The 19,616-nt window shown below is 39.2% G+C and overlaps 2 protein-coding genes across 5 annotated transcripts in view; one reads left to right on the top strand and one right to left on the bottom strand.

Annotated features, from left to right (window-relative positions):
• Positions 1 to 9,861, bottom strand: part of LOC107724447 (gamma-crystallin M2-like) — a gene marked incomplete at its 3' end in the record, with an annotated part of 22,687 nt that extends 12,826 nt beyond the window's left edge. The window contains exons 1-3 of the mRNA XM_016533383.1: positions 9,797 to 9,861; positions 9,450 to 9,692; positions 9,151 to 9,219 (exon numbers count right to left, since the gene is read on the bottom strand). Coding sequence (XP_016388869.1) covers positions 9,151 to 9,219; positions 9,450 to 9,692; positions 9,797 to 9,802 — 318 coding nt within the window. The remainder of the gene's footprint in view (positions 1 to 9,150; positions 9,220 to 9,449; positions 9,693 to 9,796) is intronic.
• Positions 9,862 to 11,450: 1,589 nt separating this feature from the next.
• LOC107724463 (gamma-crystallin M2) lies at positions 11,451 to 18,827 on the top strand. 4 transcript variants are annotated; one of them, XM_016533406.1, is made up of 4 exons: positions 11,451 to 11,536; positions 11,641 to 11,883; positions 12,114 to 12,387; positions 16,996 to 17,007. In XM_016533406.1, the coding sequence occupies exons 1-3, from the start codon at positions 11,531 to 11,533 to the stop codon at positions 12,384 to 12,386; spliced, it is 522 nt and encodes a 173-aa protein (XP_016388892.1). In that variant the 5' UTR covers positions 11,451 to 11,530; the 3' UTR covers position 12,387; positions 16,996 to 17,007. The 4 variants fall into 4 exon arrangements, with proteins under 4 accessions (XP_016388892.1, XP_016388891.1, XP_016388894.1 ...); XM_016533405.1 differs by lacking the exon at positions 16,996 to 17,007 and having other exon boundaries at positions 12,114 to 12,415; XM_016533408.1 differs by lacking the exons at positions 11,641 to 11,883; positions 12,114 to 12,387; positions 16,996 to 17,007 and adding exons at positions 18,076 to 18,318; positions 18,546 to 18,827 and having other exon boundaries at positions 11,516 to 11,536.
• The last annotated feature ends 789 nt before the right edge of the window (positions 18,828 to 19,616 follow it).

Genomic DNA, 19,616 nt, shown 5'->3' with positions numbered 1-19,616 from the left:
TAATTTTCTACCTATTAGATTGTTTTTTTTTATTAACGTCTACACCTACCCCAACCCTAAACCTACCCCTTACAATAATGCAAAAAATATTAATTATTGTTGTACAGTGTGACAAAAATTACACTGTATTTTTGTGCGCATGCCCAGTAGTGCCATATGTATCCCTTCTAGCCTTAACCCAAGTGAAACGGAATATTGAATAAAGGGCGAGGCTTTATTGTGGTGCACCTCCACTCCACCTCTTGCTCTTAGCAGATTCACGGTTGGATAGGAGTGGTTAAGAATATATGCTTGTTACATCTGACATCATACTAGCTTAAATATGTAATATTAATTACATAATAGTATTCTCAAGTGAAATAAGTAGAGGCATGGACCCGGAAACGGCAGTCCTTACGTCATACTTAACAAGAGGATTCTACCCAAGCTGTCAAACTGACGTCATCAGAGCGAGAACGCCATTCCAGAGAGGAAGCAAAATTTTCAGTTTTGGATTAAAGATTACGACGTCAGACCATTTTTTATTTTCCAGTATTGACTTCCACAGTTTAATTGCCATATTGATATTTTAATATCTAAATTTTTTTTTTCATCCATTTTTTCCCCCCAAGGCAATCATTATTTCAAGCTTTAAGTGGTTTAATCCAAGTCTTCTAAAAAGACGCATTCGCTTTATATGATGAACAGATTTTAATGTAGGCTTTTCTGGAACATCAGATGGCTTTGACCTGTAATGACTGTACAATGTAGTGATGCAGTTAGACAGACTAGGATATTTATATGTACAAATCATACAAATCCCATTCCGAAACATTTCTAGCATAGGCTACTTACATTGTAAAGAAATTAAAGTTCCATCTTTGATTGTTGAAAGACTTTCTGGTGCATTTCACTTACAGCCAATAAAATTTCCAGTAGCATTTTCATCGGTCAGGCGTGGATCTATTCTGAATGGTTGATACATTTTGACAGTTTAATCCAGGAGCAAAGATAAATACTTTCTAGCATGGAGAGATCGCGATTGCACAGTCCGAGTGCACACAAGCAATATCGGAGTGAGAGGACATGGCAGTTCATTTGTATAAATTAGGCATATTTGAGAGCTTGCATCCAGTTTTCTGTGATTACATGACTGTGTTCTTATGTTACAATAAAACTCTCGCCACATTTGCGCGGGAATTATTAAAATTATGCGGAATACCTGCAATCCCACGCGGACATTCAGACTCTGTAATTGACAGGAGGCGGATGCGTGTCAAACTCGCTGTCGGAGAGGAAAGAGAGACAGCTTGTATGTCTAATAGACAACAAAATGGCAATCCATCCAAACAAATTCAATATACAGCTTTTATTAAGAAAAATTAAATTTTTGACAACTTAAGACAATACAAAATGATAAAAATACAAAAGAGTTAATGACAAAATAAAATTTTATAAATACAATACACTTAAATATAAGTATTATGATAAAAAATTTGGAATTTTGGAATGGGAATTTTTAACAACTTAAGATAATAAAAATGAAAAAATTAAATATTTAAAATAACTTAAGACATTTAAAAGAAAAAAAATGAATACAAATCAAGAGCATGTTATCACACATAACATTAAAACATTACGGAAAAATGGCAAAATAAAAAAAAAAAGATTAACCCTTTTGTTGGTTTACTTTTAACAAATAAAACAACCAACAGTGAACTTAAAGGAAATTATTAATTATTGGTTTTATTTGTTTAAAATGCTTCCCAACTGCATTCCTCAATTTCAACTCTGTTGCTGCCAGGAAGTTGGTCATCACAGCATCGTCCAAATAAGAAAAGAAAAAAAAGCACAAGAAAAGTTTGACATAATTTTTTACTTTAATTAGACTAATTGTGACAGGGAGTCATTCTCTTTTGCTTGGATGCCTACTAAATAGTCGCTCTGACTACGAGCTAAATCGTGGCTATGCACAGGCTACGTATTGAACATGTCAAAGAAATGAAACCAAACACCTTGTAAACGCTGTTGACTTTGCTTACATGATGGAATATCATACATCTCACAAGTTATTTTGCCAAAAAACGACATGAAACCAAATTCAAGGTAGAAGTGAATTTAGAAGTGGGTTACACATAGCTGGACTATATCGGGTCTATAGTTAACCGAGACAGTGAACTGACGGCTATTGCTTGCTGGGTCCCCTGTCGGGTCTACTTCATCTGTACATGTGTCATTCCTCGCTCCTGTGTTGGATTACCCCAGTGTTTCGTGAATTAAAAAGACAGTTTTTTTATACTCCTTGTCTCCATCGTTCCTCAGACAGTGTAAGTGTGACAGTCTGTAGTCTCACATTTTTCCTTATTTTTTTTGTTTAAATGTACATCACAGCTAACCTCTGCTTGGAACGCTAGCCTTCTACCAAGTCAACGTTCACCGGATCTACACTAGGGGTGTAACGGTTCAAGTTAGTCACAGTTTTAGAGTCATGGTTCCGGTACGGTTCGGTATGTGCTATGTTTAGGGAAAAAAAATATGAAAACATGAAACATAACAGAAAATATGAACAAATAATCTAACTACAAGCAACAGCACAAATAAATACAACAGAGCAAATATACTAATGAAATAAACAGTGCTTTTCAAGTTTTTTAGGTAGGTCTAACATTAGTTTTTATGTACAGAAATTAAATAAAGAATGCTATCAGCACCCGGGTGATGACGTCATAAATGACTGGTCATTTGAGTATACGGCACTTGCATTGAACAAAGAGTGACTGGTTTGTCCAAATTTTCTTTTTGTTTATCATCACTTTTGTTGTAATGTACTGGGAAGCCAGAATGCGTATCAATCGACAGAAACAAACATTAGCCGAACTCTGTCTGTTTTACGTGTTCTTATTTTTAGATGCGTTGTCAGATATAAGTTGAAGTGTGTGCCGAACCATGGGTGGAGAACAGTGTGGTTCGATTTTTTTACCAAGAACCGTTACATCCCTATTCTACACTCAAAGTGAACAACTCGCCGGCGCCACGGTGAAAGTTTCACTGTTTCACCTCCCGCCAAGCTGTCTGATTTCGCCCCTCTTGGGACGTTGCAAATGGATCTCATTATAATATTACTGCCCCTTAATCTGTAAGTTTCCACCCACGGCGCCGTCATTTTGATTTCGCAAGCGGCAACGGTGTACCAGTTCTAACGCCATGGTGAAAGTTTGAGCAAAACATGCTAACTGTTCTGCCTTTGGCTGCACAGACGAGCACAGTAGAGCCATGCACGGGCCTCACATATAGGCCCTAGCCTGTCCCTGGCCCGAGATGCTTAGGCCCTAGCCTGGCCCTTGTCCGACAGCTTATCAGAATTACCGGCCCGAGTCCGACCCGAGCCCGTCTTTTTTTCCCCCTTCGGTAACACTTTATAATAACTTTCATTAATAAATCATTAACAAACATTACATAATGTTTAACTAATCATTACTTAATATATATTCACATATCTAGAAATATGAGATAATGTTAACTAATGAACTTATTAAACATTACCAAATGATTAACAGATCGTTATTTCATGTAAATTGAAATGCTTACAAATGTCATTAAACTTTCAATTCATATGATCATGCATTTTTATTTTAAATCTTCAAATGATCTTGACAGATGGTTTACAATGATTAAAAGCTTCATTAATAAATCATTAACAAACATTATATGATGCTTAACTGATCATTAGTTAATGGTTACAAATAGCATTAAACATTCAATGCGTTTTAAAAATGTACAAATGATTTTAATAGAAATTACACAATGATTACAAATGTATTTGTTAATGTACTGTTGAATGCTTACAAGTGTCATTAAACTTCAGTTCACATACAGTATTAGCTAATGCTCATTTTTACATTTACAAATGTTGTGAAAATATAGCTTAATTATTCATTTTAAGCACTTCACAAATTATTCATGTTAATATATTCATTAACTCATAATCACAGTCTGTAAAGGTCATATATTTGGACATTGTTTGTTGTGTAGACTTCTATTATTTGCACATCTTTTAATCATTTATTAATTATTTGTTAATGTTTTTGCAGTACCCAATCTAAAGTGGGAACTATTCACCAATTGTAAATGTTTATAAACAACCCCTTCTAACAACCCCGGAAATCACTCTTCGAATTGGAAACTTCCATGCTGAATGGATTTCGTTCCTGGTGCTGGAGGAGGCTACAGTAGATATCGTCCTGGAGGGTCCCTGGCTGGCTAAACATCATCCAGACATCCACTGGAACTCCGGGGAAATACTTCGGTGGAGTGAATCCTGTTTCAGGACATGTTTAGCAGATCTCCCTCTTCCAGACCGAGCTAAGCTCTCTATACTGCTCTGCTCTACCACTATAGAGAGCCCAGCTTCACAAAGCTCAATCCACATTCCAGCCGCCTACAGGGCGTTCCAGGACATGTTCAGCAAGGTCGCGGCAACCCATCTTCCACCTCATCGGCCATGGGACTGTGCGATCGACCTGTTGCCTGGGGCCAAATTACCTAAGGGACATGTCTATCCCTTATCGATCCCGGCGCGCGCTGCTATGGAAGAGTACATCAAGGAGGCATTACATCAGGGGTTCATCCGTCCTTCCACTTCTCCTTCAGCATCCGGTTTCTTCTTTGTGGGGAAGAAGGATGGGGGCCTACGTCCTTGTATCGACTATCGAGCACTCAACTCCCAAACCATCAAATTTTCCTATCCACTCCCTCTGGTGCCAGCCTCGTTGGAGGAACTCCGTGGCGCCCGGATCTTCACGAAACTCGATCTACGCAGTGGCTACAATCTAATCCGCATTCGAAGAGGAGGCGAAACCTCTACCTCAAGCAGGAAAAGTGTGAGTTCCATCTAACCACAATTCAAATCCTGGGCTACATAATCACACCACAGGGAGTCCAAATGGACCAAAACAAGGTGGAAGCAGTGAGGAATTGGCCACAACCCACCACGGTCAAAGAGCTGCAGAGATTCCTGGGATTTGCAAACTTCTATCGGCGCTTCATAGCCCATTATAGTCAACGGTCGGCTCCACTTATAACTGATCACAAGAACCTCCAATACCTCCGTGAAGCTAAACGTCTTAATCCCCGACAAGCCCGATGGGCCTTATTCTTCACCCGTTTCCGATTCACAGTAACCTACTGCCCTGGGCATAAGAACCTCAAAGCAGACGCTTTATCAAGACTTTACCAACCAGATCCATCACCAGATAACCCGGAACCCATTCTCTCACCCACAGTGTTCGCATGTCCAATCACATGGGATGTGAATGACCAAATTCGTGCCGCTACTCTAACAGAACCCGCTCCGACGGGAGGTCCGGAAGGGAGATTGTATGTACCCTACCACTCTACGTCTCACCCTTCTGGACTCCATCCACACTTCTCCGGTGCTAACGAACCCTCTCGCTCCTCCGGAACAGATACTGGTGGCCCAGCATATCGCCTGCTACGTCAAGGGTTGTTTGGTCTGTGCCATCACATCCACTCCATGCCGTTTACCTGCAAGAAAACTGGTTCCCTTACCTGTTCCACGCCGACCCTGATCCCACATTGGAATCGATTTCGCCACTGATCTTCCACCCTCTAATGGATTCACTACCATATTTGTTGTGGTGGATAGATTCTCCAAAACCTGTAAACTAATCCCCTTACATGGATTACCCACTGCTTTGGAGGCAGCCAAAGCTCTCTTCCAGCATGTCTTTCTACACTTTGGTCTCCCTGAAGATATCGTTTCAGATAGAGGGCCGCAGTTCATATCAGAACTGAACATATTCATACACATATCAGAACGCAGGCATGGTTTCTTCCATCTGCTGGGAGTGTCTGTCAGCCTTTCCTCAGGAAAGGATTCCTTTATCATCCCCAAACCAACGGCCAGACCGAACGCAAGATCCAGGAGATCGGGCGGTATCTCCGAGCCTACTGTCATGAACACCAGGACAGCTGGAGCCAGTATCTTGCCTGGGCCGAGTATGCTCAGAACTCGTTGCGACAGGAAACGACTGGATCAACTGGATTTCAACCGCCACTCTTCCCCTGGACTGGAGAGCCCTCAGAAGTCCCCGCGGTTGACTGCTGGTTCCGTGAGAGCGAGAGGGTATGGGACTCAGCACATGTCCATCTCCAGCGGGCAGTTCGGATACATAAAGACTATGCTGATGCCTGTCGCGCACCCACGCCTGTGTACCAGCCAGGTGACCGAGTTTGGCTCTCCACTCGGGATATTCGTCTCCGGCTGCCCAGCAGGAAGCTGAGTCCCCGTTATGTCGGTCCTTTCCCTATCGCGAGGCAAATAAATTAGGTCACATATGAGCTCCAACTTCCAGATACCTACCGCATCTCACCCACCTTCCATGTGTCCTTGTTAAAGCCATTCACTAATCCACTTCTCCCTCCTTCTGCAGAGCACAAGGTACCTCCTCCTCCCGAATTCGACCCCAACGATACCATCTACAGAGTCCAAGAAATTCTAGACTCCCGACGGCGGGGCGGCCGGCTCCAGTATCTCGTGGATTGGGAGGGGTACAGTCCCGAGGAGAGATCATGGGTGGACAGGGATGATATTCTGGATCCGTCACTCCTCTCCGACTTCTACCAGTCGCACCCAGATCGTCCCGCTCCTAGGGGGCGCGGTCGTCCTCGCCGTCGGTCACGGGCGCCAGGAGACGCCCGTGGGGGAGGGGGTACTGTCACAGATTCACCAGCCACATCAGCCACCTACACCTAATGTCACTTACCTGAGCACTATATCTGTTCACTCACCTTAGTATCTCATTGACTGGTCTCAAGGTTGCATACCTTACCTCATGCCTCTCCACACCACTCTGGATCTCCATGGCTCTGTGTCTCCCGCCGTCTTGCTGGATCTTCCTAAAGAGGATTAAGTTAAGGACTGTTACTCTTCAGTTTCTAGAGCTAAAGTTATGTTTCAGTTTTAATATTTACCTTTTGAAGCTCTCCTTCAGTTTGTGGAAATAAAGAATCTCTGAATCGTTCTTCCTGTGTATGCCTCTCTATCCAGCCTTGACAGTAATCATGTACTGTGTGCCAATAATTATATTTATTTTTTCCTTTGCCATGTTTGTCCTTCCCACGATTCAGCTGTTTAATAAATGGTGATTTAAATTCAACACTTAAACTATCTACAAGTGTCTTGAGCGTTAGTTCATTTAAGAAGCTTCATTATATTTAAGAACAATAAAAAGCAACAACATATTATGATAAAAGGTCTACCATTCAAAACTATTTAAATATAATTGGCATCAGTAAGGTTCCTAAGGGATTTAAGATTTATTTACATTGAACTGTTTTTTAGTTGCAAATCCTGAGAACCTTTCACTATACCAAAGAAGCATGGTGAGGGTCAAGGCAAGAAGTAGTATGAGCCCAAATGCTGGATGTAATGTGCTTTGAATTTAAAATCCTGTAACCACGATTACACTCATTTTATTTTATTTTATTTCATTTTCACATAAGCACAAATCAAGAGAGTGTCATGGTTTGCTTGCAGATTTATTTACAGCTAACAGAGCAAACGCGTGGAAAAAAAACAGACTTGCTGTATTACACTTTAATTTGAGCAGAATGTATCTCAATAAAGATTGCTAAACTCCAACATACATGTTTGCCGGTGTTTACAGCACATGAGCTCTTGCTCCATAATATAAAGAGAGAGCATGTACGCATGGTTTCCAGTTTTGGGAAGATTACGTAAACCACTGGCCAAAGCACCTATCGATTTAAGAGAAAAGCTTTTTTTCAGGATAAATAACCAGAGGGCAAATACCGTAGAAGGTTATGCTTAAAAAAATCAAGAGATGCAGAAATTGTACTAATTAAAACATGATTCATTGTGCAGCCCTAGTCAAACCATTAGCCAAATGATGCAGGTACTCCCAACAACGCTACACGCAGATAATGGAAATGTGGGTTACACACGAGAACTAATAACAAAAAAAAAAAGGCATATAGGAAATATTAGGATGTGAACTTGCAACAGACACGAAGAGTATATAACAAGAACTTCAAATGTATATTAGTAATACAAGTACAAATTCAAAAGGGACATAATAAATTGGGTCTCAAATGAAATAAAAAGGTCTCCAATGAAACTACAGTTGGACTAAAAATTGAAGGTTATGCTTAAAAAAATCAAGAGATGCAGAAATTGTACTAATTAAAACATGATTCATTGTGCAGCCCTAGTCAAACCATTAGCCAAATGATGCAGGTACTCCCAACAACGCTACACGCAGATAATGGAAATGTGGGTTACACACGAGAACTAATAACAAAAAAAAAAAGGCATATAGGAAATATTAGGATGTGAACTTGCAACAGACACGAAGAGTATATAACAAGAACTTCAAATGTATATTTGTACAAATACAAGTACAAATTCAAAAGGGACATAATAAATTGGGTCTCAAATGAAATAAAAAGGTCTGCAATGAAACTACAGTTGGACTAAAAATTGATCATTCATGGTCCAAGTCTTGTGTAGTACTACTTCAACTGATGGAGGGCAATCAGAAGATAGATGCCCATAAGCATCATTCTGAAGAGTACCGTTCAGTACAAATAAAAAAGAATGAAAGAAAAAGCTGAAACAAGACAATACATGGTAACTCTTTGGTTAAGTCTTTCTTTAGCGTTCCACTTTTCAAGTACTTCATTTTAACAAATAGAAACTTAAGAAATTCTAGATTCCTGAAAGTGTGAGGACAAAAATCTACATACTATGCAACAGCTATAATGACCTCTATTCTAACTTGCACAGTCAGGAATTGACTAACAATAGAGGCTGTGTAGTCTTTAGTCTTGGACTAGTATAAAGGTAGGGGTGACAGCAGTCGGTCAACAAGCAGAATCAGCTTCAGCTTCTCATTTGTGGAACTACTGAGGATCAACCAGCGCAACAATGAGGGTAATTCACAACTACATATTCCAGCTCCTATTCTATACAGTTTCACTTAAATTACCATAATGTGGTATTTACTACAACTAAGAGATTAACTTTTGAATTTTCAGGTCACCTTTTATGAGGAAAGAAATTTTCAGGGTCGCTCTTATGACTGTACCGGAGACTGTGCTGATTTCTCCTCCTACATGAGCCGTTGTCACTATCATCTCGTACATCTGGCCCATGAAGTTCTCCCTCTCGTAGATCCTCATTCTGTAGGATCCCCTGTGCTGTAATGGAAGAGAAGTCAGTTGTTTATAAATTTATTAGGAAGAATAATTATCACATGTAACAATATATCTTCAGCAACAATCTAGGTCTGTCTCTCACAGATCATCATTCTAAAAGGATCTATGTTGCTTTTCAAGCTGAAGGATTTCAAAGTAAATTGTTAAATAAATTTAGGACTGTTGTCCACCTTCAATTCATATAAATATGTCAGCAGGTTCATGGAGCTTACCATAGGGATCATACGGCAGGACCTGATGCAGTTGTTCATTCCAAACATAGACATGTAATCAGCATAGTCACCCCTCCTAAAGAAATACTGATTTCCCATATAATGAGGTTGATCATACATCATCCAGCATCCGCTGTGCACTCTGCAAGAGTGACAACGGCTCATGTAGGAGGAGAAATCAGCACAGTCTCCGGTACAGTCATAAGAGCGACCCTGAAAATTTCTTTCCTCATAAAAGGTGACCTGAAAATTCAAAAGTTAATCTCTTAGTTGTAGTAAATACCACATTATGGTAATTTAAGTGAAACTGTATAGAATAGGAGCTGGAATATGTAGTTGTGAATTACCCTCATTGTTGCGCTGGTTGATCCTCAGTAGTTCCACAAATGAGAAGCTGAAGCTGATTCTGCTTGTTGACCGACTGCTGTCACCCCTACCTTTATACTAGTCCAAGACTAAAGACTACACAGCCTCTATTGTTAGTCAATTCCTGACTGTGCAAGTTAGAATAGAGGTCATTATAGCTGTTGCATAGTATGTAGATTTTTGTCCTCACACTTTCAGGAATCTAGAATTTCTTAAGTTTCTATTTGTTAAAATGAAGTACTTGAAAAGTGGAACGCTAAAGAAAGACTTAACCAAAGAGTTACCATGTATTGTCTTGTTTCAGCTTTTTCTTTCATTCTTTTTTATTTGTACTGAACGGTACTCTTCAGAATGATGCTTATGGGCATCTATCTTCTGATTGCCCTCCATCAGTTGAAGTAGTACTACACAAGACTTGGACCATGAATGATCAATTTTTAGTCCAACTGTAGTTTCATTGGAGACCTTTTTATTTCATTTGAGACCCAATTTATTATGTCCCTTTTGAATTTGTACTTGTATTTGTACAAATATACATTTGAAGTTCTTGTTATATACTCTTCGTGTCTGTTGCAAGTTCACATCCTAATATTTCCTATATGCCTTTTTTTTTTTGTTATTAGTTCTCGTGTGTAACCCACATTTCCATTATCTGCGTGTAGCGTTGTTGGGAGTACCTGCATCATTTGGCTAATGGTTTGACTAGGGCTGCACAATGAATCATGTTTTAATTAGTACAATTTCTGCATCTCTTGATTTTTTTAAGCATAACCTTCTACGGTATTTGCCCTCTGGTTATTTATCCTGAAAAAAAGCTTTTCTCTTAAATCGATAGGTGCTTTGGCCAGTGGTTTAAGAGAAAAGCACCTATCGATTTAAGAGAAAAGCTTTTTTTCAGGATAAATAACCAGAGGGCAAATACCGTAGAAGGTTATGCTTAAAAAAATCAAGAGATGCAGAAATTGTACTAATTAAAACATGATTCATTGTGCAGCCCTAGTCAAACCATTAGCCAAATGATGCAGGTACTCCCAACAACGCTACACGCAGATAATGGAAATGTGGGTTACACACGAGAACTAATAACAAAAAAAAAAAGGCATATAGGAAATATTAGGATGTGAACTTGCAACAGACACGAAGAGTATATAACAAGAACTTCAAATGTATATTTGTACAAATACAAGTACAAATTCAAAAGGGACATAATAAATTGGGTCTCAAATGAAATAAAAAGGTCTGCAATGAAACTACAGTTGGACTAAAAATTGATCATTCATGGTCCAAGTCTTGTGTAGTACTACTTCAACTGATGGAGGGCAATCAGAAGATAGATGCCCATAAGCATCATTCTGAAGAGTACCGTTCAGTACAAATAAAAAAGAATGAAAGAAAAAGCTGAAACAAGACAATACATGGTAACTCTTTGGTTAAGTCTTTCTTTAGCGTTCCACTTTTCAAGTACTTCATTTTAACAAATAGAAACGTAAGAAATTCTAGATTCCTGAAAGTGTGAGGACAAAAATCTACATACTATGCAACAGCTATAATGACCTCTATTCTAACTTGCACAGTCAGGAATTGACTAACAATAGAGGCTGTGTAGTCTTTACTCTTAGTCTAGTATAAAAGCACAGGTGACAGCAGTCAGTCAACAAGCAGAATCAGCTTCAGCTTCTCATTTGTGGAACTACTGAGGATCAACCAGCGCAACAATGAGGGTAATTCACAACTACATATTCCAGCTCCTATTCTATACAGTTTCACTTAAATTACCATAATGTGGTATTTACTACAACTAAGAGATTAACTTTTGAATTTTCAGGTCACCTTTTATGAGGAAAGAAATTTTCAGGGTCGCTCTTATGACTGTACCGGAGACTGTGCTGATTTCTCCTCCTACATGAGCCGTTGTCACTCTTGCAGAGTGCACAGCGGATGCTGGATGATGTATGATCAACCTCATTATATGGGAAATCAGTATTTCTTTAGGAGGGGTGACTATGCTGATTACATGTCTATGTTTGGAATGAACAACTGCATCAGGTCCTGCCGTATGATCCCTATGGTAAGCTCCATGAACCTGCTGACATATTTATATGAATTGAAGGTGGACAACAGTCCTAAATTTATTTAACAATTTACTTTGAAATCCTTCAGCTTGAAAAGCAACATAGATCCTTTTAGAATGATGATCTGTGAGAGACAGACCTAGATTGTTGCTGAAGATATATTGTTACATGTGATAATTATTCTTCCTAATAAATTTATAAACAACTGACTTCTCTTCCATTACAGCACAGGGGATCCTACAGAATGAGGATCTACGAGAGGGAGAACTTCATGGGCCAGATGTACGAGATGATGGATGATTGTGACAGCACCATGGACCGTTACCGCATGTCTCACTGCCAGTCCTGCCATGTGATGGACGGCCACTGGCTCTTCTATGAGCAGCCCCACTACAGAGGCAGGATGTGGTACTTCGGCCCTGGAGAGTACAGGAACTTCAGTAATATGGGTGGCATGAGATTCATGAGCATGAGGCGTATCATGGACTCCTGGTACTAGTGTTTCAATAAAATAATTTCTCTACAGCACTAAACCTTGTGCCTGCAAAATCCTTACTTCCACTAATATTTGCATGTCTAAACAAGCACTAAAACTAATGAATTAAACACATTTACTATTAAACAAAAGTAGGCTTGTGAGACCAGAAGAGTGAATTATTTTCTCTTTTACTGCCAAGTTTAAATGAGGATGGGTAAAATATTTTGAATTGAATTATTTAATGAAACGTGCTTGAAAATGGTCTTCAACAGTGTAAAACAGTTTTATACTGGCATTAAAAAAACAAACATTAACTTAAAAACTGTCAGACTCTGTTCCATGTTTTGTGTGTGTCCTGCTCCCCATGTGCCTTCCCATGCCCTTATTTGGTTAGTTTCCTGTTCCTGTCCTGATTAGTTAAGTTCATTTGTCCCAGGTGTTTCCCTTGATGTTTCATTGCTCCCAGGTGTGTCTCGTCATCCCCTCCTCCTGTGTGTGTGTATATAAAGTGTTCCCAGTCCCTAGTTCTCTGTCCGCTGTTAAACGTCTTCCTGAGTTCGTCTCCCATGGTTCCTGGCAATAAAGTCTTGTTAAAGTATTCTCCAGCGTCTCCTCGTTCCTCGAAGTGTATTGTGACAAAAACCACACATAAGATTGGTAATTCTTACTATCTAGAAAAGTACAGTGGCACCTCGAAATGCACAGAGAGTTGGCAAACTGTGTAACCTGACACCATCAGCATTCAATATTATCTCTAATCTAATTTCTCACATGTATGAGGGAAATTTATTAATCATGTATATCAACAATCATGTATGCCATTAATTTTTGTTTCCCGTGCCATGTTTGTCCTTCCCATGATTCAGTGAGAAAGTTGACAGTTATTTATTTAACATTGTAATCCATCAATTCACAATGGAAAGCAGTGGGTCCTGCACTGGCCATGGTAGTGTTACGGGGCTGAAAAGACGTGAGACGTGCGGATCCATGTGCAAGCTTTTATTTAAAGCAGAAGAGGTCAGAAACACAGGCAGGGTCGAACAATGGCAAACAGGTATATGGCGGGCAAGACACAAAAATAATCCTAGGGCTAGCGTAGGTCAACGATCGGCGAACAGAATCAAAAGGGCGAGACTAGAGGGATAAATCCAGGAAAACAGGCAAAGATCAGAAACCAAGAAAACAGACAGGGCAAGACTAGGCTAGGACTGGGAAACTAACGAGGGCTCTGTAAAGTAGCTATCACTGCTGGCGATAAGCGCATACAATACTCGGCAGTTTGATAGGAGTCAGATTGAGTGATGTATAGTGAATGTGTGATCGGATACAGCTGTGTGCAATCAGTGCTGTGTGCAATCAGTACAATGGATGATGGGATATGTAGTCCGGGATGATGCAACAGTTTGTGTAGTGCGAGAGTCAATGTAATGGAAAGGGTGACCTCTGATGGCAAGCAGACGGAAGTTCATGGACCGGATTCGTGACAGGTAGATTATCGTTTTAGGTCCAGTGTACAAACAGAATGAACTGCGGTGGGCTGAATAAAAGAGGGGGTTTCTCACACAGAACACTGTTTCCTTTTAAAAACGCAACATGCAGTGCAGTGGAATGTAAAAATGTGCAAGATCTACAGATGTATTTTTAAAACTGTCAAACTTTTGACACAGCAGGTCAAGAAACACCTCTTAATTGCAAGGTGCTGAAAAAACAGTGAAAGGCAGCTTAATGGTTAGAGACATCTTTTAAAAATACATACATAGAAAAACAATTTAAAAATAACAAATGAATGCAAAAAAACAGTAACTGTTCCAGGCAGTAGATAGGTATTTCATTTTGCAGGTTCAACAAACTGTCAATGATTCAAAGAGTTGATGAGGTAATAAACTATTCAGGGAAATTGAGAACACCAGTCTACAGTGTGACAGAGGCTTATTTAATTAGGACAACTAAATGAAACAAATAGCTGTGGTGATGCAGTGACCTATGATTAGGCTACTTTTTTTTTTTTATATATACGATAAATGAGAATTCTGCAGGTGGCCCTGGCCCCTGTACATTACTACATCTGAATTGTCATCAACCAAGAAGGATGACTTTTTTTCGCCCAATTAACAGTGTATTTACAGTATCCATCAAGAGAGGCTAACTGCTGAAAGCTAACTAATCAAACCCCTTAGTGAAACACCCAACATGTCATGGGTGCTAACTGTTCAGCTACTGTACAAATTTGAGGCTTAGTGCCATGAGGTTATTGATCTCTAATTGCTTAATAAACAGTGATTTAAATTCAATGGTCAAATTATCCACAAGTGTCTTGAGCGTTAATACACTTAAGAAGCTTCATTATATTTAAAGGGATAGTTCACCCCAAAATGAAAATTCTGTCATTAAAGGGGTCATATGATGCTTTTTTAAGATCATTATTTTGTGTATTTGGTGTAACAGAATATGTTGACATGCTTTAATGTTCAAAAAACACATTATTTTTCAAATAGAGATTGCGATGAACTGAGATGTCTTTTAGAGATTATAAATGCAGCGCTCTTTGCTGGCATTCTGCCATGCCAAACCATGCACGCAGCAGCCACTTGGTTTAGTTAAAAATAACAGTGTTCTGTTAATGTTGATGCTTTAATAACAAATATTTATCGGGAGCGTGTATGCTGGGATTTCATAAATTTCATGGAGAAAAAAGTAACGTAACTAACTAGTAATGTAACTAATTACTAATTACTTTTAAAATAAAGTAATCAGAACAGTAACGTGATTACTTTTAAAAGGAGTAATCAGTAATTTGATTACATTTTCAGAGTAACTTGCCCAACACTGACCACGATGCATGTGCGCCCTTTCCCCAGAACGTAATCAGCATTGTTTACGTTCAGGAGAAAATTTGTGCATGCTGAACGTAAACAACGCTGATTTGCAAAACTGAAGTTGAGCCACTGATGTCACAAGGACTGTTTTACCGATGTCCTTGCTACGTTTCTGGGACTGGGAACATTGCAGTTGCGTTGCTGTCTATGTAGGACTGAGAGCTCTCAGATTTCATCAAAAATATCTTAATTTGTGTTCCGAAGATGAACGAAGGTCTTACGGGTTTGGAACGACATGAGGGTGAGTAATTAATGACAGCACCACATGACCAGCTTAAACCAGCTCATGACCAGCTAAGGACCAGCTCAAACCAACAGCCATGCTTCAAAACATACCTAACCAGCATATGCTGGTTTTTTCAACAGGGGAATTTTCATTTTTGGGTGAACTAACCCTTTAAAGGGGTCATATGATGCTGCTAAAAATAACATTATTTGGTGTATTTGGTGTAATGAAATGTGTTTATGCGGTTTACGGTAAAAAAAAGTTTCTATGGCGGCGCGCATAGACGCAGCGGCTTCACGCTCTCCCGTTCAGTGCTTTTCGTTTGTGTTTTTTTTTGTCAACCTGTCCCTGTCAACAGTCACCATCCCTACCTGTCTGAAGTCAGCAACAATTATCCCACTACCGAAGAAAACCGCCATTAGGGGCCTTAACGACTACCGCCCAGTTGCACTTACCCCAGTTATTATGAAGTGCTTTGAGAGGTTGGTGCAGCAGTACATCAAAGCCAGCCTCCCAGACACCTTTGACCCTCATCAATTCGCATACAGATGTAATAGATCTACGGAAGACGCAATCAATACTGCCTTGCACACAGCTTTGCTTCATTTGGAGCGCCAAGGAAACTATGTGAGGATGCTTTTCATTGACTATAGTTCAGCGTTCAATACAGTTATTCCCGATAGGCTGGTAGCCAAATTGCTGGATTTAGGTCTTTCCTCTTCTATCTGCCACTGGATTAAGGACTTTCTGACCAGCCGTCCACAGACGGTTAGGTTAGGCCCCTATTCCTCCTCCACTTTAACACTCAGCACAGGTGTCCCACAAGGCTGCATGCTGAGTCCACTTCTCTACGCCCTTTATACTCACGACTGCATCCCAATCCATTCCACTAACACTATCATCAAATTTGCAGATGACATAACCGTTGTTGGACTCATCTCAGGGGGAGAAGAGACGGCTTACAGAGATGAAATTCAGAGACTGGCAGAATGGTGTGGGGCAAATAACTGGCTGACTCTTAACTTTTATAAAGAATATCTCTTTGGATTTGAGACTTTAGTCTTTGCAACTTTACAGATCTTCTTTATGCACCAAGAGCTTGTAACACTCCAAAGAGAAAGGAAAAATTGAAATCGCATCATATGACCCCTTTAAGAACAATAAATAGCAACAACGTATTATGATAGAAGGTCTACCATTCAAAACTACTGAAATATAACTGGTATCAGTAAGGTTCCTAAAGGATTGAAGATTTATTCACATTAAACTGTTCTTCAGTTACAAATCCTGAGAACTTTCACTATGCCAAAGAGGAATGGTGAGGTTCCAGGCAAGCAGTAGTATGAGCCCAAGTGCTGGATGTAATGTGCTTTAAATTTATAATCCAGGACTGGAGAGCAAAGAAACATAGTCAAATGTATGTGCTACACGATAATGGTTAAATGGGTAATCACTAAAACAATAACATAACCACGATTATTAATCATGATTACTGTCATTTTAATTTAATTTTTTAACATTTCATCAGAATTATTTCATTTTCACATTAGCACAAATCAAGAAAATGTCATGGTTTGCTTGCAGATTTAGTCACAGCAAACAGAGCAAATGTGTGAAAGAAAACAGACTGGCTGTATTACACTAATATTTTAGCAGAATGTATCGCTATAGAGACTGCTATAGAACAACTCCAACTTACAGTACATTTTTGCTAGCGTTTTCAGTGCATCAGCTCTTGTTCTGTAATGTAGAGCGTGTGTGCATGGTTGCCAGGTTGAGAAAATGATGTAAACCACTGGGCAGAAAATGTTTCAATTTAAGAGAAACACTTGTTAGAGGATAAATAACCAGCAAGAAAATATCACTGATGGTTACAAGAGCTAATAACTGCTACAAAATAAGACATCTAGAAATTATTAGTATGAGAACCTGCAACAGACACAAAAAGAATATAACAAGAACTTCAAATGTATATAAGGACTACAAGAATTAATCAAAAAGGCACATAATAAAATGGGTCTCAAATGAAATAAAAAGTTCTCCAATGAAATAACAATTGGACTAAAATGGATCAATCATGGTCCAAGTCTTGTGTAGCACTACTTCAACTGAAGGTGGGCAATCAAAAGATAGATGCCCATAAGCATTAAAAAGAATACCGTTAAGAACAAACAAAAAAGAATGAAAGAAAACTCTGAAACAAGACACTCTTTTGGTTAGGTCTTTCCTTAGTGTTCTACATTCAAGTTCTTTTATTTAGCAAATAAAAACTTAAGAAATTCTAGATTCCTGAAAGTGTGATGACGAAAATCTACATACTATGCTTTAACTATAATGGCCTCTGTTCCAACTTGCACAGTCAGGAATTGACTAACAATAGAGGCTGTGTAGTCTTTAGTCTTGGACTAGTATAAAGGTAGGGGTGACAGCAGTTGGTCAACAAGCAGAATCAGCTTTAGCTTCTCATTTGTGGAACTACTGAGGATTAACGAGCGCAACCATGAAGGTAAACCTTGTTCCAGTACCTATTCCATACAGTTTAACTTAACTTACTTTAATGTAGTATTTCTTACTTAAAAAAACTAAGAAATTAACTTTGAATTTTCAGGTCACCTTTTATGAGGAAAGAAATTTCCAGGGTCGCTCTTATGACTGTATGGGCGACTGTGCTGATTTCTCCTCCTACATGAGCCGTTGTCACTCTTGCAGAGTGCACAGTGGATGCTGGATGATGTATGATCAACCCAACTACATGGGAAATCAGTATTTCTTCAGGAGGGGAGATTATGCTGATTATATGTCTATGTTTGGAATGAACAACTGCATCAGGTCCTGCCGTATGATCCCAATGGTAAGCTCCATGAACCTGCTGACGTATTTATTAATTGATGATAGACAAAGGTCTTAAATTTATTTTAACCATTTGCTTAGAAATCTTTCAACTTGAAAAGAAACATAGATCCTTTCAGAATGATGATCTGTGAGAGACAGACCTAGATTGCTGCTGAAGATATGGTTACATGTGATAATTATTCTTCCTGAATAATTTAAACATAACGGACTTTTCTTACATTACAGCACAGAGGATCCTACAGAATGAGGATCTACGAGAGGGAGAACTTCATGGGTCAGATGTACGAGATGATGGATGATTGTGACAGCACCATGGACCGTTACCGCATGTCTCACTGCCAGTCCTGCCATGTGATGGACGGCCACTGGCTCTTCTATGAGCAGCCCCACTACAGAGGCAGGATGTGGTACTTCAAGCCTGGAGAGTACAGGAGCTTCAGCAATATGGGTGGCATGAGATTCATGAGCATGAGGCGTATCATGGACTCCTGGTACTAGTGTTCAAATCTTTCAATAAATTAATTCCTCTACAACATAAAACTGTGTCTAAATTATCATTATTGCTAATATTTGCACAGTACTGTAGTATTGCAGTACTAATTCTTCAAAACATTGGCAATACCACTGTATTTTATAAATGGTAGTATCATCAATATGGTATCAATATAGTATCATAATATTGTATGTGCGACAGGTATACAATTTGAACATGCATGTCTGCAAAAACATTGCAAAAAACATGAGCGCTGTTGCCGTTTTGCTATGCCCTGTGTAGTAAATGTTATGTAGAATTAACACCTCATATGGTATGGAGTTAAGAAAAGGAAAAGAAAAGGTTTTGAAAATTAGCAGCTCAAACACCTTTATATAAGAATGTATTCTCTCAGTTTGTCCTTTGCTTATTTGACCACTTCAGGCACATGTGTTACGGTTAGTTTATAGAGTCATCCTTGCGATGACAAATGTAATTCCATTCATCAACATAAGCCAGGTTTTCGAAAAAAGATTTAGTGCTTCAAAATGTTTACTGATATAGCTGATGGAAATGCCATTAATCAATAAAATTTTTCAAGTGCCGACACTAGCTTTTTCCGTTTAACTTTATCTCAAAAATTATATGTCAACAGGGCCGGATTAACATAAGGGCTAGGCAGGGCTGAAGCCCCAGGGCCCGCGGAAGAAGGGGGCCCTTGATTGGCTGGAGGAAATGGGAACTGTCCTTACATCATTGATTGACAATTCATATAGGTGGTTGTTTTGTGTCTAATTATAAAATAACAAGAAATTATTGGAGAT

This window comes from Sinocyclocheilus rhinocerous, unplaced genomic scaffold (genome assembly GCF_001515625.1).
Source record: "Sinocyclocheilus rhinocerous isolate Xijiao unplaced genomic scaffold, SAMN03320098_v1.1 scaffold64, whole genome shotgun sequence".
Taxonomy (NCBI): domain Eukaryota; kingdom Metazoa; phylum Chordata; class Actinopteri; order Cypriniformes; family Cyprinidae; genus Sinocyclocheilus; species Sinocyclocheilus rhinocerous.
Note: the sequence above shows the minus strand (reverse complement) of the source record. Positions and strands in the feature narration are given on the sequence as shown.